The sequence below is a fragment of the Mustelus asterias genome, chromosome 1 (assembly GCF_964213995.1).
Source record: "Mustelus asterias chromosome 1, sMusAst1.hap1.1, whole genome shotgun sequence".
Lineage (NCBI taxonomy): Eukaryota > Metazoa > Chordata > Chondrichthyes > Carcharhiniformes > Triakidae > Mustelus > Mustelus asterias.
The window spans coordinates 110,861,069-110,877,754 of NC_135801.1; the positions used below are offsets into that span (position 1 = coordinate 110,861,069).

The window sequence follows — 16,686 nt, forward strand, 5'->3', positions numbered from 1 at the left end:
AGCAAAATACCGTTCTGGCCGGACATCGCTGACGAGGGTGCTTTGCCAATCCACAGAAATAGCACCGCGGGCCTCCTGGAGCCGCCGCCGCCGTCAGGTCCGAGGTTGAAAGCACGATCGCGCAGTTCCTAGGAGCCGCTGGGTAGAGTTGAGTCGGTGGCTGTACTTGCCACGCTGTTACCACGTGGTCGGTGGGATAAGTTTCAAGACTTCTGGAGGCCGTTTCCATCGCATCAGCCAATTCCACCGTCTTAGCTAGGTCTAAGTTACCTTGCTCTGGCAGCCGCAGGCGAATATACGATGAGCCGATTCCAGCCACGAACGCATCTCGGATCAAATCGTTAGTATACTGGGTCGCCGACACTGGCTTGCAATTGCAGGCTCTGGCTCGCTGCTGAAGTTCGCGCAGGTACTGTCCCGTCGTTTCACCGGGCTGCCGCCGTCGAGTGGCTAGTAGGTGTCGAGCATGAATCTCGTTTGGCGGTTTGTTGTACAGTTTCTTAAGTAGTTCGATGGCCCCTTTGTAGTCTTGGGCATCGCGGATTGATGAGTATACGGTGTGTCGCTTACCCTTGCGTGGAGGACTCGCAGTCTATCGGCATCGTTTTGAATGGCTGTTGAGGCGTCGACATAATCTTGGAAACACTTCAACCAATGGTCGAAAGTGTTCGACGCTCCAGCTGCACGTGGATCTAAGGTAAGCCGATCGGGTTTTAACATTTGCTCCATGGTTTTTTTTTTCAACCAAAAATTGTTACTAATAAAATTGATGCGCGGTTAAATCACTCGGGAGGCTGGACCGTATCCGGGAAATAAAGGCTTTTATTAGTAACAAGAATGGAGCATACTGCATAACAATACAATCCCAGGCTAAAGGATCACCAGGCAGTGCAGTGACCTTTATACTCCTACAAGTAGGCGGAGCCAACCGGAGTGTACCACAGAACAATACCAACAGGTAGAACACCCCAACCCCAACAGTGACAACAGTAACCTATGTACAAGTACCCATAGTGCTAATCATCTATGGTTCAGTACCCATAGTGGTAACCATCTACGGTTCACCACAGGTGTGCAGATCACAAATAACCTGTCCTGGTCCCCCCATGCCGACACTATAGTTAAGAAAGCCCACCAACGGCTCTACTTTCTCAGAAGACTAAGGAAATTTGGCATGTCAGCTACGACTCTCACCAACTTTTACAGATGCACCACAGAAAACATTCTTTCTGATTGTATCACAGCTTGGTATGGCTCCTGCTTTGCCCAAGATTGCAAGGAACTACAAAAGGTCGTGAATATTGCCCAATCCATCACGCAAACCAACCTCCCATCCATTGACTCTGTCTACACTTCCCACTGCCTCGGCAAAGCAGCCAGCATAATTAAGGACCCCACGCACCACCTTCTTCGGTCGGGAAAAAGATACAAAAGTCTGAGGTCATGTACCCAATCGACTCAAGTACAGCTTCTTCCCCGCTGCTGTCAGACTTTTGAATGGACTTACCTTGCATTGAGTTGATCTTTCTCGACACCCTAGCTGTGACTGTAACACTACATTCTGCACTCTCTCGTTTCCTTCTCTATGAATGGTATGCTTTGTCTGTATAGCGCACAAGAAACAATACTTTTCACTGTATGTTAATACATGTGACAATAATAAATCAAATCAACTTACTACCAACACACACCCCCAGCCATCCACTATGGCCCCTCATCCTTTTATGCCAACCCATGCCCTCCACCTATTCCCTTGGCTCCATATATAGCCCTAATGTCAACTTAGTGCAACCTCATGCCAATACCTGATCTCTCACCCATTGCCCTTACATCATCCATGCCAACTCACTCACTATTTACCATGGGCAGATCTCAGAGGCCATCCTTAGATTAAACAAAATAAAGCATTAACACAGATCAGTGTATATTATTTTTAAAATCCTGCTGGTATTTTATTTTTCTTTAAAAGTTTTTCGAATTGAGTCAAAGGAAAGACCATTTCTTATGGTTGGGAAGTGAGTAATTTTAAAACTGCCAGTGGAGAGAGAACAGGGGAATTTTCTAACATGGAGAACTGTCAGAGCATGGAACATTTTATCACAAGGTATATTTGAAGCAGAGATAATTAATTCTATGAAGAAATAGAATTAAATATTGCCTTAAATAAGACAAATATTAGAGGGTATCTGGAGAGCAAGCAGGAGAATGGGACTGGACTATACGAGTCTGTGGAGTAAAACATAATCTACAAATGTATAAACCTAATTAAATATCAGTCCTAAATTTTCTGAAGCTCTAATCCTAATTGTTGGGGAATAAGGAGGGGATACTTATTTGACATGAGACCACCTTCTCTGGTATCTCTGTCATGCCAAAGCACAAAATTTGCTGAGGGTTCACAAATAGAACCATAGAGCAATTCACATTCGGCACAACTCTCTCCATAAACTGACAACTGTTTATGTATGCAATAAAACTCTTCAAAGGCTTTACTGAGAAAGAACTGAAGCAGTAGTTTTAACAACTACTGCTCTATTAAAAATCTTTATCTTAATTAATAAATGCCTTAGTTAACGCTTTGTGCATTTTTAATATAGAGATGCAACTTATTAAACAGATGAATGCTTGGATCTTAACCAAGTTCAACTTTTGTTGCCTGTCATTTAGAATTGTTTACCTTATTTGGGTGAGTCTTAAATAAATTAATTGTATTTTATTCTCTACTTTAGGTCCCTACCTACTATGCACCATATCCTGACTGCAAAATCAGATGGTTAAAATACTATTTTTCCACTGCCAATGTTAAAAATAAAGCATTAAAATTCCTTATGTTTAGTAGAGCATATCTCATGCAACATACCCAGGAACAGAAGTTATGCTTGGGGCCCAGTTCAATGTCACCTGTGCACCTTTCTTTGCTTAATCCAGTTTTTCACTGGAAGGGATGGGATTTGCATGATGATGTCCACAATCCAAAGTCTTGGAAGCGCCAGGTAGAAAACAGGTGACAGTGAATTGGCTGTTCTGTTTACATCTCACTGAATTTTGTTTCATCAGGAAGTTATATAAAATGAGCTATAATCCATTGTTGCATGGTTTCTGACTTTTACAAGTGGAAATTCACTCCTGTATATCTGCTCGGGCACATAATGTGCTAGAATTAGATCACGAGATCAGAAATAAGAAACAGGAATAGAAGACTACCATATGGCCAACTAATCCTGATTCGCCATTCAATATGATCATGGCTGATCTTGGCCTTCAACTCCACTTTTACACCCATTCCCCATATTCCTTGCTAAATTTGCTAACCTCCAATCAGGACCATTCCAGAATCTAGGAAATTTTGGAAGATCAAGAACATAAGAATTAGGAGCAGGAGTGGGACATCTGGCCCCTTGAGTTGGGCCAGCAATTGCTGAGATTGTTGCTTAGTTGATTAATAATCTAACCCTACCTTAAATATATTCAATGATTCACTCTCTACTGCTCTTTGATAAAGAAAATTACACAGACTACCAGCCCTCTCGGAGAAACAAAATTGTCCTAATTTCCGTCTTAAATGGAAGACCCCTTATTTTTAAATTATGTCCCCTAGATTTACACTCTCCCACAAAGGGAAAATATCCCCTCAACATTTATTGTCCACTTGGGATTTTATATGTTTCAATAAGATCACCTCTCATTCTTCTGAACTCCAGTGGGAACAGGCTCCACCTACTTAGCCCTTCCTTGTAAAATAACCCCTTCATCCCAGGAATCAGTCAAGTGAACTTTCTCTCAACTGCTTCTAATGCAATTATATCCTTTCTTAAGTAAGGAGACCACAACTGTAAATATTCTAACATTGCCCTGCATAACTGTAGCGATGCTTTTAAATTTTCACTGGAAGGGGTGGGACTTGCATGATGATATCAGCCATCCTGCTTTTATACCCAATTCACCTTTCAATAAATGCCAACTTTCCATTTGCCTCCTATGGCGCCTGGTCCCATAAAGAGGGTGATCTTCTGAAAGGGTCACATGAGTCAGGTTGACCAATCGGGAACTAAGTTGGGGCTTCACTACAACATGTCTGGGCTTGTCCCAGCAGTTAGATCCTAGAGTCATGTCTGGAAGCATTGAATCTGCATCACCTTATAATTTTTTTTTCATGGGATATGGGTGTCACTGGCTGGCCAGCATTTATTGCCCATCCCTAGTTGCCTGAGGGCAGTTGAGAGTCAACCACATTGCTGTGGCTCTGGAGTCACATGTAGGCCAGACCAGGTAAGGACGGCAGATTTCCTTCCCTCAAGGACATTAGTAAACCAGATGGGTTTTTACGACAATAAACAATGGTTTCATGGTCATCAATAGATTCTCAATTCCAGATATTTTTTATTGAATTCAAATTCCACTATCTGGTGTGGTGGGTTTCTGGATTAATTGTCTAGCGATAATACCACTAGCCCATCACTTCCCCATATTTGTTGTTTGTTAATAAACATCTATTGGAGCCAAGTTACTACACCTTCCTAATAACTTTCTGTACCTGCATACTAACCTTTGTGCTTCATGTACCAGGAAACCCAGATTCCTCCATACCATAGAGTTCTGCAGTCTCTTTCCAATCAGATAATATACTGCTTTTCTATTCTTCCTGATAATGTGGACAAGTTCATAGTTTCTCATGATAATTACCTATGCAGTTGCCATGATTGTGAAGGACGGTTCCCCACTGACTCTTTGGGTGAAATGGGATGAGAAACCCCACCATCTGAAACATCTTGTCCCATGTTTCTGTAATGGTGATTTAAACCATTTATCTCTGTTTGTGCCACAAGCTCATCCATCCTAGTCTGGATGCTCCATGCATTTCAAATAAAGTGACTTTAATTTTATTTTTCTTTAGTACTATTCTATGCATTGACCTTACTCTCTGATGCACTATTGCCATTAAACTCTCTCTCTCTCCCAACCTGTCCCACTTAGCTTTTCTTTACCCACATAGATACATGTTTCTACTAGTCTATCTTGGTCTTGAATTTCTGAATCTCACTTCACCTGAACCCTCCTCCCACTCTGTTAGTTTACAGCAGTTAGTTTTCCTTACTGACCATATTTGCTGATGCACTCTTATGTTTGTTCTGTCTATTGCCGCCACACTCTCTTTACCACTACCTGTATCACTCTCTTTACCACTACCTGTATCACTGGTTGTTTCACTATATCACTATATCACTTTCTCTTCAAATTTCCAAATATCCTAAGGATATCTCACCCCACCCTCCCTCCCTCTGCCCATTTTGTTTTAAAGTCCTTTAGAACCAATAACCTGGTCATATGACTCACTGGGATGTTTGTCCCAGTGCAGTTCAGGTGAAGACCATCCCACTAGTACAGCTACCTCTTTCCCCAGTACTGATGCCAGTGTCTCATGTATTGAAACCCATTTCTCCTACATCAATCTTTGAGCCATGCATTCAACTATCTGGTCCTAGTTACCCTTTGCCAATTTGCTTGTGGTTCAGGTAGTAATCCAGAGATGATCAACTTTGTGGTTCCACTTTTTAATTTAGCCCAGAGTTGCTCATGCTCCCTCAGCAGAATCACTTTCTTAATCCAATTTATGTCATTGATGTCCACATGAACCACAACCTTCTCCTTCTCCTCTCCCACCTGAGGAAACATCTTTAAGCTTGTCAACGGCCAGGCAACACCCCTTTTGGGACTATCAGTGCCTATCCCCCTAACTACATTCTTTTTTTAACACTTCGATTTTAATGGATCCCTGCACCTCAGTGCAGAGATCAGTTTGCTCATTTGTTTTGAAGTCTCTGCTCTCAGTCACACCAGCTGCAAGATCACCAGATGTGTTGAACAATTGCAGGGGCTGAGGCTCATCCATTGACATCTTCTCAGTTGCCATACCTGCCTCACTCACAGTCACACAGTCCTGTTCCTGACAGCAGACAGTCCTAATGCAAGAGTGTTGACTAGCTTAACTGTCCCTAGATCAAAACAGCAAAGGGTTACAGCAAAATCTCTCTTCCCCTTGTTGGAACAAGCATGCTGAAATTGTGCAGACATCTGTTCAAGTTGGAGAGATTAATCATATAGGGAATTTCTTATGGAGTCAGCAACATGATCAATTAGTGGGCAAAAGTCCTGCCTGGCTTTCGGTCCAGCTTCACAATGACCCATCAGAAATTTTAGCACTCATCTTTCCAGACTGCATTCTTTTCCAATTCTTTCCCCAAATGTCAAAGCAATGGAACTCCTTACTTCCTTCAGACTTTTCTTCCACTTATTTTTCAGGATGCACTCAGCAATTCAGACAAGGTCTAGTTTAATCCCTGATTTGAACCATTGCAATTTAAACTGAGAAGGAGTTGAAGTGGGCCACAACAGACCAAGACACCTGTGGACTCAGGGGAAGAAATTTGATCCCTGTTGTGTCAATTATTCAGCCGTGAAGCAAGGGCAATGAAATGTAACTTCAGGTGGCACCCAAAAATAGGCACTTTCACATAGGTGAAGGTGGCCTCTTGGGTGTCTGTAGCACATGCCTAAAACAAGTGTCCAGAAGTTTGCATATGTAAATACTACAGTGCAGAAGCAGCTGAAAGGGATCCTTAGAGGCCATTACCAAAAGGTAAGTTTTAAGCTATACTTAGCTTTGTGTGGACTGGAGATGAGCAAAAGAACAGTTCAAAGAATTTTAACCCCATGAAGTTTATGCAGAATCTTTACCATTTCAATCCAGTGATAACTATTAAATAATACATGTTATTGTTTGATGAGGACAGGATGGCACTTGGCTATGATGCTTCCCATAGTTCAATAGCTTGCCAACTTCACTGTTTTGGTGCCGACATTTAAACGGCTACCGAGACAACTGGTGCTCATGCCATCCCAGATCTTTCAGGAAAGGGGAGAATACCACTCGCATGTTTGAAATTGAAGTTAAATTCTTTAGTTCAGTATACTTAACATATTCTACTTTGTTAATCGAACTGTAGAACTAAGTGGGAAATAAATTTTAAAGGTATATATAAGGACAAACTTGATGCCAAATATCTCCTAGATCATATTTATATAGAAATTAGACCAAAGTTTACCGTAAATTCCCACCCAAAATCAACAATTCCCATCATGGACGGAACTGAAAAATCCCAGCCACAGTCTCTATACCATATTTGCCGACGGAAATTTAGGCCAAATTTTCTGAAAATTGTATTAAGCCAAAATGTAAATATCAGCACATAACATGTGGAAATTAGCAAACACAATTGGTGCCTGATGGAATCCCACATCATCTTTCTTCTTTAAGTCCTCCTTTATCTTATTGATATGATGACAGGCCATTTTGTTTTGTCATCAAGCCATCATCTCTTATATTAATCACATCATGTAAATGGAAGTTTTCTCAATTCTGATGCCATAAAGAGTTCAAAGATATAGAAAATACAATGCAGGTCTTAAAAAAACAATTAAAAACTACGAGAAATGTGCCTTCGGCTTCTGTTACACCAGCAGAGACTCACATTTTCTGGTCTTTTGCATGGGGTAAAACTATATTAATGATCCAAATGGAGATGTGTCAGAAATAGTGGTACAAGTTATTAAGGAAGTTTGCATGTAGCAATGCTTGAGTGTAAAACTGACATATATCAGTTATACATGAGTTTTCACCTCAGGAAGAAAAAAAAAGGAGCAACTCCACTCTTAGCTATGTCAAAATCTTCCAGTAAATTCCAGGTCAATGTATTCTCAAAGCTGAGAAGAAATATTTTCGTTCTGAGTATTTGAAATCTACCTTCTTTAATTCAGGTAAAATCATTGTCACAAAATATGCTATTTTAACCAATGTGAGTAAGACTATCAAATTCCGATTCCTCCATAATTCTGCGTGTCTGTACGTTGCTGTGTGTGGTACAATTTTGGTATCCTCCTTATAAACCAGAACACAAAATGCATGTGCAACATTTAAATAAGCATTTATTTACTGAAAGTTAGTTTACAAATACTAATGATTAAACATTTTGATACTATTTTTGTTTTGCAAAGTTGTTCAGAATTACTGTTATCTCTTGTGTCTGTGTAATTTGTAAATTATTTCTCATTTTAGATGGGTCTACAACTTGGTTTCAACCCAGTTTCATTGCAGTGGTAAATACTAATTGTGCAAGATTATGCAAATATTCTCGGAAAGTGAGCAGGGCAATTAGTGGGATTTGTAGATGCCAATTTGTCATCAACTTTTCAGTTTTTGATTCTATTTACTGGCCACCTGCTGCTTTAGGAGACATTCACCATATGCAGTTTCTCTCCTGAAATGTTTGCCTGTACAATAATTGCAAATATTCACAGTTGACTAGAGTCTTGTGTTGATAAAACAAAAGGGCTTCCTTCAGTTCTTCTGCTCATGGCTTCTGGTCCAATGTTGCTTTGGCATTGTTGGCACTGTTCAGACATTTTGAACGCCCTAGGACAATATCCAAGCTCATTGGCTTGCCAATCTTTATTTCAGATGTCTTTTGTACAACAGCAGACAGAACTGCCAATGTCGCTGAAGAAATGTCCTCTTTCACACAATTAATTTTTTGCCTTCCTACTCTCCTGCCACAATTATGGGTCTTCCTTGAATAAACTCAGCTATCCTTTGCAACTCTCTTGCCATTCTCCAAAGGGCTCGTTGAAGGACTTACTGCCACCTCCTTCGAAGCAATCAGGTTTACTGTTTCATCTAGGTTTTCACCAAATTAAATACTCAGCACACTCACGAGCAGCTAACCTCTGAACCTCCTAGCTGTCCTGCTCACTTCAACCAGCATTGCCACCCGAATTCTTCAAGCAGATCTAAAATCAATGTTCCTCCTCTTTTCATTTCCTCCCAAAATGTTTGCTCACTCACAAAAACGTTGCTGACACCTGCAACCTTATTGTAAATGACTGCATTAATATTCTGGCTTTGACTGGAAATTGGCTCTCGGGTAATAATACCTGGCCCCTTAGTCGCCCTATCCAGCTTTCTAATACTTGCGCCACCCAAAGTGCTGGAGGTGATGTTGCCCCAATCACATCATGGTGTCCTTTCTTGCCGACTGCTCGCCAGCTCTCGCCAATATATCACTGAGGTAATCCCTGTCCTTTCAGCCCTCAACCTTTGCACTGAGCGATTCTTTTTCCTTGATGATTTCAAACTTCATTCAGCTCCATTTGTCCTTTTTTTAAAAACCGATTTTCTTTCTTCGCACATAGCATATCCAAAGTTATTCACGAGAGCCATATCCTGCTATGCTTAATACCAATAAAATTCTCACCATTTATCCTCCCTTCCTGGTCTCCGAGATTGTCAACAGTTCCATCTCATCTCTTTCAAAACTGCCATCATCAACCCTTTTTCCAAAGGTCCACACAGAATTTCTCCATCCTTGAAAATTTTCATCCCACCTCTAAGCTTCCCTTTCTCTCGATAGTCCTTAAACAAGTTGTTGCCTCCCAAACTGGCGCTCACCCTTGCCACAACTCCATCTTCAAATCTTTGCCAACAGGCAAACCAAATATCCGGCAACCATGTCACTAAAACAGCCCTGGTCAATGTTACAAATGAAAACAGTCACAATGCAAAATTGATTCAAACTGTATCCAAATTCTCCGTTGTTTTTGACTTTTTGTCAATCACATCATTCCCCTCAAACAGTTCTTTTCCATTGTCCAGTTCGGTGGACTGCCTCCACTTTTACCTGTCCAATTGTAGCCCCCACTCCCCTGACCTCTACTCCACAATCTGGAATTCTTTCCCTAAACCCCTCAATCTTTCCCTCTCCAGCTCTTTTTCTAACTTCATTTGAAAAACTTTTCTTCATCCTTCCTAATGCTTCCTTCTTACCCAGTGTGTTCAAATTATCCCTCTGCTTTGGTACTTGTTTCCAGATTAAGGGTGCTATATAAATGCAAGTAGTTATTGTTGATTTCTTTCTTCAGTCCTGATGTAGCCTCTATATGAATTGTTCCACTTCAGATATCTTGAATTTTGGTGTGATTTATCAGTTTATAAAGTAAATCAGCACTTACCAAAACTGGTCTATCCCAGACCGGAGTGCTGGAATCAGTGTATGAGGTTTCCAGGTAACCGAGTGGCTAATGTACTGCTCTGACCTGTTCCCTAATCCATGAGGATTACGGATAAGAAAATTCCGGATTAAACTAGGTAGGCTGTAGTGCTTCATTATTTTACTGCAACACCATACCGTGATTATTGGAGCTTTAAATTTGTATTTTTCTTTTTCAGGAAGGCACAATTATTTAGAAAAGTTATCTTACACTGAATAAAAAAGAGAAGAAAAGTGAAATTCCAAATACTTTTCAATTGCTGACCTCCTAATCCTGGTCTCAAACGATTGTCGTAGCCATCCAGTAGTCGGTCAAGAATTCTGGTAAAGATGGTGATGTTGTCCCTTGCTTCGTCTTCCACTGAGCCAGGCTCCCCTCTTCTGAATACAAGATTGTACACATTAACATTTGTGATATGGCCAGTAATCCCGGCAATCATATTACAGCAATCAGGCAGAAAAAGCTGTTACATGTTTAACTAATGACATGTATGCAAAATATATTCCCGATGTAATATAAAGCTCAGCCTGTGACAAAATAAATATCTCTATACTCAAAATATTCACCAAGGAGAGGGATGTGTTGACTGGGAGTGTCTCGGAGGGGAGTGTTGAACCGTTGGAGAAAATCTCCATTACAAGGGAGGAAGTGTTAGGTTTGTTAGAGAATATAAAGACTGACAAATCCCCAGGGCCTGATGGAATCTATCCAAGGCTGCTCAGGGAGACGAGAGATGAAATCGCTGGGCCTCTGACGCAAATCTTTGTCTCGTCACTGGACGCAGGTGAGGTCCCAGAGGATTGGACGATAGCTAATGTGGTCCCGTTATTTAAGAAGGGTAGGAAGGATAACCCGGGTAATTATAGGCCAGTGAGCTTGACGTCCGTGGTGGGGAAGTTGTTGGAGAAGATCCTTAGAGATAGGATGTATGCGCATTTAGAAAGGAATAAACTCATTAGCGATAGTCAGCATGGTTTTGTGAGAGGGAAGTCATGCCTCACTAACCTGGTGGAGTTTTTTGAAGAAGTGACCAGAATGGTTGATGAGGGAAGGGCCGTGGATGTCATCTATATGGACTTTAGTAAAGCGTTTGACAAAGTCCCTCATGGTAGGCTGGTGAAAAAGGTTGGATCTCATGGGATAAAGGGGGAGGTGGCTAGATGGGTGGAGAACTGGCTTGGTCACAGAAGACAGAGGGTGGTAGTGGAAGGGTCTTTTTCCGGCTGGAGGCCTGTGACTAGTGGTGTTCCGCAGGGCTCTGTATTGGGACCTCTGCTGTTTGTGATTTATATAAATGATCTGGAAGAAGGTGTAACTGGGGTGATCAGTAAGTTTGCGGACGACACAAAATTGGCAGGACTTGCAGATAGTGAGGAGCATTGTCAGAAGCTACAGAAGGATATAGATAGGCTGGAAATTTGGGCAAAGAAATGGCAGATGAAGTTCAATCCTGATAAATGCAAAGTGATGCATTTTGGTAGAAATAATGTAGGGAGGAGCTATACGATAAATGGCAGAACCATAAACGGTGTAGATACGCAGAGGGACCTGGGTGTGCAAGTCCACAGATCCTTGAAGGTGACGTCACAGGTGGAGAAGGTGGTGAAGAAGGCACATGGCATGCTTGCCTTTATAAGACGGGGCATAGAGTACAAAAGTTGGGGTCTGATGTTGCAGATGTATAGAACGTTGGTTCGGCCGCATGTGGAATACTGCGTCCAGTTCTGGTCGCCACACTACCGGAAGGACGTGGAGGCTTTGGAGAGAGTACAGAGGAGGTTTACCAGGATGTTGCCTGGTATGGAGGGGCTTAGTTATGAGGAAAGATTGTGTAAACTGGGGTTGTTCTCACTGGAAAGACGGAGGATGAGGGGAGACTTAATAGAGGTGTATAAAATTATGAAAGGCATAGATAGGGTGAACAGTGGGAAGCTTTTCCCCAGGTCGGTGGTGACGTTCACGAGGGGTCATAGGTTCAAGGTGAAGGGGGGGAGGTTTAACACAGATATCAGAAGGACATATTTTACACAGAGGGTGGTGGGGGCCTGGAATGCGCTGCCAGGCAAGGTGGTGGAGGCGGACACACTGGGAACGTTTAAGACTTATCTAGATAGCCATATGAACGGAGTGGGAATGGAGGGATACAAAAGAATGGTCTAGTTTGGACCAGGGAGCGGCACGGGCTTGGAGGGCCGAAGGGTCTGTTCCTGTGCTGTATTGTTCAAAACAAGTATATTATGTAATAAAAATTAAAATATGAGAACATTTCTTCTGTTCACTGTTTATAATGAAATCATAGACATGCACATTTGCAAATTTGCTTCTGAATTTTCGGCAAATACTACAGAGAGAAAATATTTCCCCATGAATATTCCTCTTGGCCGCACCACCACAAAACAAATCAATGAGATAAAGTCACAGCTTCAGAACATGAGTAAAACAAACCAAAAGAGAAAATGCTGGAAAATCTCAGCAGGTCTGGCACCATCTGTAAGGACAGAAAAGAGCTGACATCGAGTCCAGATGACCCTTTCTCAAAGCTTTGACAAAGGGTCATCTGGACTCAAAACGTCAGCTCTTTTCTCTCCTTACAGATGCTGCCAGACCTGCTGAGATTTTCCAGCATTTTCTCTTTTGGTTTTGGATTCCACAATCTGCAGTAATTTGCTTTTATGAGTAAAACAAGTTGTGCCAAGTGCTTTAATCAACTTCAGAGACTTTGGGCTGGGTTTTGACGTGCCCCTGCCGGTGTGTTTTCAGCGAGGGAGGCAGGAAGTGGTATGGCATTCAAAATAAATGCTCAGTCCACCATGTGTCCACTCATCCCCCAGCTCACCACTATAACACAGTAGAGGGCTGGCACCAAAATGAGCAGCTTGCTGCCATATGTAAATAAATAACTAAAGGTCAATTGAGCATGCTAACAAACTAGTTGAACCTAATAAGGGCTGTCAATGACCTCATCTCCTCCAGAGATCTTCCCTTCACAGCCTCCAACCTCAGTCTCCCAACCCCAGACAGCTCACTTCTACCTTCTTCCTAAAATCTACAAACAGGACTGCCCCGATAGGTCCATCGTGTCAGCCTGTTCCTGTCCTACTGAACTCATTTCTTCCCATCTTGACTCCATTCTCTCTCCTCTCGTCCAGTCCCTTCCCACCTACATCCGCAATTCCACCGAAGCCCTACGCCATATCAACAATTTCCAGCCCAAACCACCTCCTCCTCACCACAGATGTCCAATCCCTCCACACCTCCATTCCCCACCAGGATGTCCTCAAAGCTCTTTGCTTCTTCCTCGAACAGAGGTCTGAACAATCCCCATCCATCATCCTGAAATGGTTCTCTCACTCAACAATTTCTCCTTTAACTCGTCTCACTTCCTCCAAATAAAAGGTGTGGCCATGGCCACCCGCATGGGTCCTCTTTATGGGTTACGTGGAGCATTTCCTGTTCCAGTGCTACCCTGACCCCTCCCACAACTCCTTTAATTGGTACATCGATGACTATTTTGGTGCCGCTTCATGCTGTCATCTGAACCTGGAAAAATTTATAAATTTTGCTTCTAATTTCCACCCCTCTATCACTTTCACGTGGTCCATCTCTGACACGTTTCTTCCCTTTCTTGATCTCTCTGTCTCCATTTCTGGTGATAAACTGTCTGCTAGTATCCATTACAAGTCCACATACTCCCACAACTATCTTGACTACAGTTCTTCACACCCCACATCCTGCAGGGACTCCATCCCATTTTCTCAGTTCCTTTGCCTCCGCCGCATCTGTTCTGACAATGCCACTTTCCAAAATAGTACTGCCGATATGTCTTCCTTCTTCCTCAATCATGGTTTTCCACCCACTGTGGTTGACAGGGCTCTCCAATCTTCGCAGTCGCTGGGTCAAAATCCTGGAATTCCCTCCCTAACATCATTGTGGGTTAACCCACAGCACATGGACTGCAGCAATTCAAGAAGGTAGTTCACCACCATCTTCTCAAGGGGAACTAGGGATGGGCAATAAATGCTGGCCAGCCAACGACGTCCATGTCCCACTAATGAATTTTTAAAAACCCATCCCCCGGGCCACCACTCTCACCCCCTCCCTCATAGAACCAGGATAGGATCCCCCTTGTTCTCACTTTTCACCTCACCGGTCTCCGCAATCAAAGGATCATCCTCTGCCATTTTCGCCAACTCCAGCATGATGCCACTTCTGAACACATCTTCCTCTCACTCACCCGTCAGCATTCTGCAGGGACTGATCTCTCCGGGACACCCTGGTCCACTCCTCCATCACACCCAACACCTCACTCCCTGCCCACAGCACCTTCCCATGCAATCGTAGAAAGAGCAACACCTGCCCCTTTACCTACTCCCTGCTCACCGACCCAGGTCCTAAAACACCCCTTTCAGGTGAAGCAGTGCTTCAAATGCACCTCCTTCAATTAGTCTATTGCATTCACTGCTCCCAATGCGGTCTACTCTACATCGGTGAGACCAAATGTAGACTGGGTGATCACTTCGCTGAACACCTCCAGTCCGTCCGCAAGCAGGATCCAGGCCTTCCTGTCGCTTGCCACTTCAACACACCACCTTGCTCTCCTGTCACATGTCTGTCCTTGGCCTTTTGCAATGTTCTAGCAAACCCCAGTGCAAGCTGGAGGAACAGCACCTCATCTTTCATTTGGGCAGTTTACAGCCTTCTGGACTGAACATCGAGTTCAACAACTTCAGAGCATGAACTCTCATTTCCATTTCCATTTATTTTATTTCATTTCATTCATTTTTTTCATCCTTCTTTCTCACTTTCATTTTTCTACTTCTCCATTCCAGCTCTCCTTCTTGCCCCCACACTCCCCCCACACCCCATTTTCAGGGCAACTGCCATAATCCCCAGGCAGTCCCTTAACCAACCGTACCTCTGTTCTGACATTCACATGTTCTGATCACTTAATGGACACTTTTACCACCTTTTGTATCCTCATTTACATTCCCTTTGTCCCATTCCTGCTCCCCCCATCCCCCATAGTATAAATCTCTGCTGATTCTCTTTGCTTTTAGCTCTGACGAAGGGTCATATAGACTTGAAATGTTGGCTCTATTCTCTCCCCAGAGATGCTATAAGACTTGCTGAGGTTTTTCAGCATTTTCTGTTTTTGTTGACCCTAATATTATGCTGTCCATGCTATAATATGGGTGGCATGGGCGAGCAGGCCATTTTTTTAAAAAAGTGTTAAAAGAGAAGAGGGGAATTATCTTTTGGAAGTGCCATTTGCTCATCGGTTGCAGCCTCCAAGCTAATGCTTCCCGTTCCTTCCGACCCTCCTGCTCTCCAAAACTATGCCTTCCCGTCCCCTGCTTAAGCTGGTCCAACCCTCCTCCCACCCGAAACGATGGCCAGGATCCATTAGGCCTTCTTCCTGGGACTGGTTGCAGTCCCAGCAGTACCCACTACCTTTTTTTAAAATTCATTCATTCATGGGATGTGGCTGTTGCTGGCTGGGCCAGCATTTGTTACCCACCCCCAATTGCCTTTGAAGTGAGTGCCTTCCTAGGCCAGTTGAGAGTCAACCACATTGCTGTGAATCTGGAGTTACATGTAGGCCTGACCAATGTTATGACAATGAAGAAAAAACCCTGGAATTATACAACGAAACATTGGACTTTAGAAGAACACCTGAGGTGTAAATTTTAAAAATGTACATAGTGGTTGACAATGTACAACTAGCCACTGATAGGAATGGCTGCAGAGGGTTTCTCTGAAGAACAATGGAATCCCTCCTGTGCTTCCAGACAAGGTACTTGTAAAACCATCCAAAGACTGATTACCATCTCCAGGAAGGGCAAAGAGACATAATGGCCCTCTTATCTCCAAGACCCTGGGTTTAATGGGCTCGGCAGGATAGTACATTCGGTCTTCTTGGAATACACATATCTGGGATTAAAAGCCTTGCTACCAGCCAGTACACTAGACTGGAATGTCCCTCAGCATAATGCATCTCCTAGACTGCTCTAACTGACATATCACAAGCTCTGCATTTCTGCACATATCTATCACTTCTCCGAGTGTAGGTTTCTCCTCTTTCAGTATACTTTATCTCACTGCGGGGTCTGGTATGCCTAAGACTATTTGATTTTTAATCAGATTTTTTTTTAAGCTGTCTTAATTCTCTTGATTCTGAAAGCTGTGTCACAACAGTCACATACAGGTCAATGCATCCTTTTCATCTTGAGCTCCAGTGTTGAATATATAGAGTTAATAAGTTATGTTAACTCAGGATTCAAAACATTCGTTCAAGACTTTCAAAATATCTGCCATCTGTTTTTTTTGTTCATTGGTTATATTTAGAGTGCTATGCACTATGTAGCAGCCCCGACCCAACACTGTTAGAAGTATGGCTACTCTCATCAGTTCTGGCTTATTACGTGACTCAGTTGCTAGCTCTAAGTTTTGCAATTGCAAGTGGGAAAACTGACAATTCTGCCACATATCGTCTTTCATTTCTACTGGAGCTAAGACTAGAAAGTTTACAGAGTCTGTTATGTTTTGCTCACCCAGTATTTACTTGCAGCCTTCGGTATTTTTTTG

At 42.7% G+C, this 16,686-nt stretch overlaps 1 protein-coding gene across 1 annotated transcript in view; it reads right to left on the minus strand.

Annotated features, from left to right (window-relative positions):
- Positions 1–16,686, minus strand: part of LOC144496025 (gamma-aminobutyric acid receptor subunit alpha-2-like) — a 274,394-nt gene that overhangs the window by 163,363 nt on the left and 94,345 nt on the right. Inside the window, exon 3 of the mRNA XM_078216981.1 lies at positions 10,366–10,481. Within this exon, the coding sequence (XP_078073107.1) occupies positions 10,366–10,481 (116 nt within the window). The remainder of the gene's footprint in view (positions 1–10,365; positions 10,482–16,686) is intronic.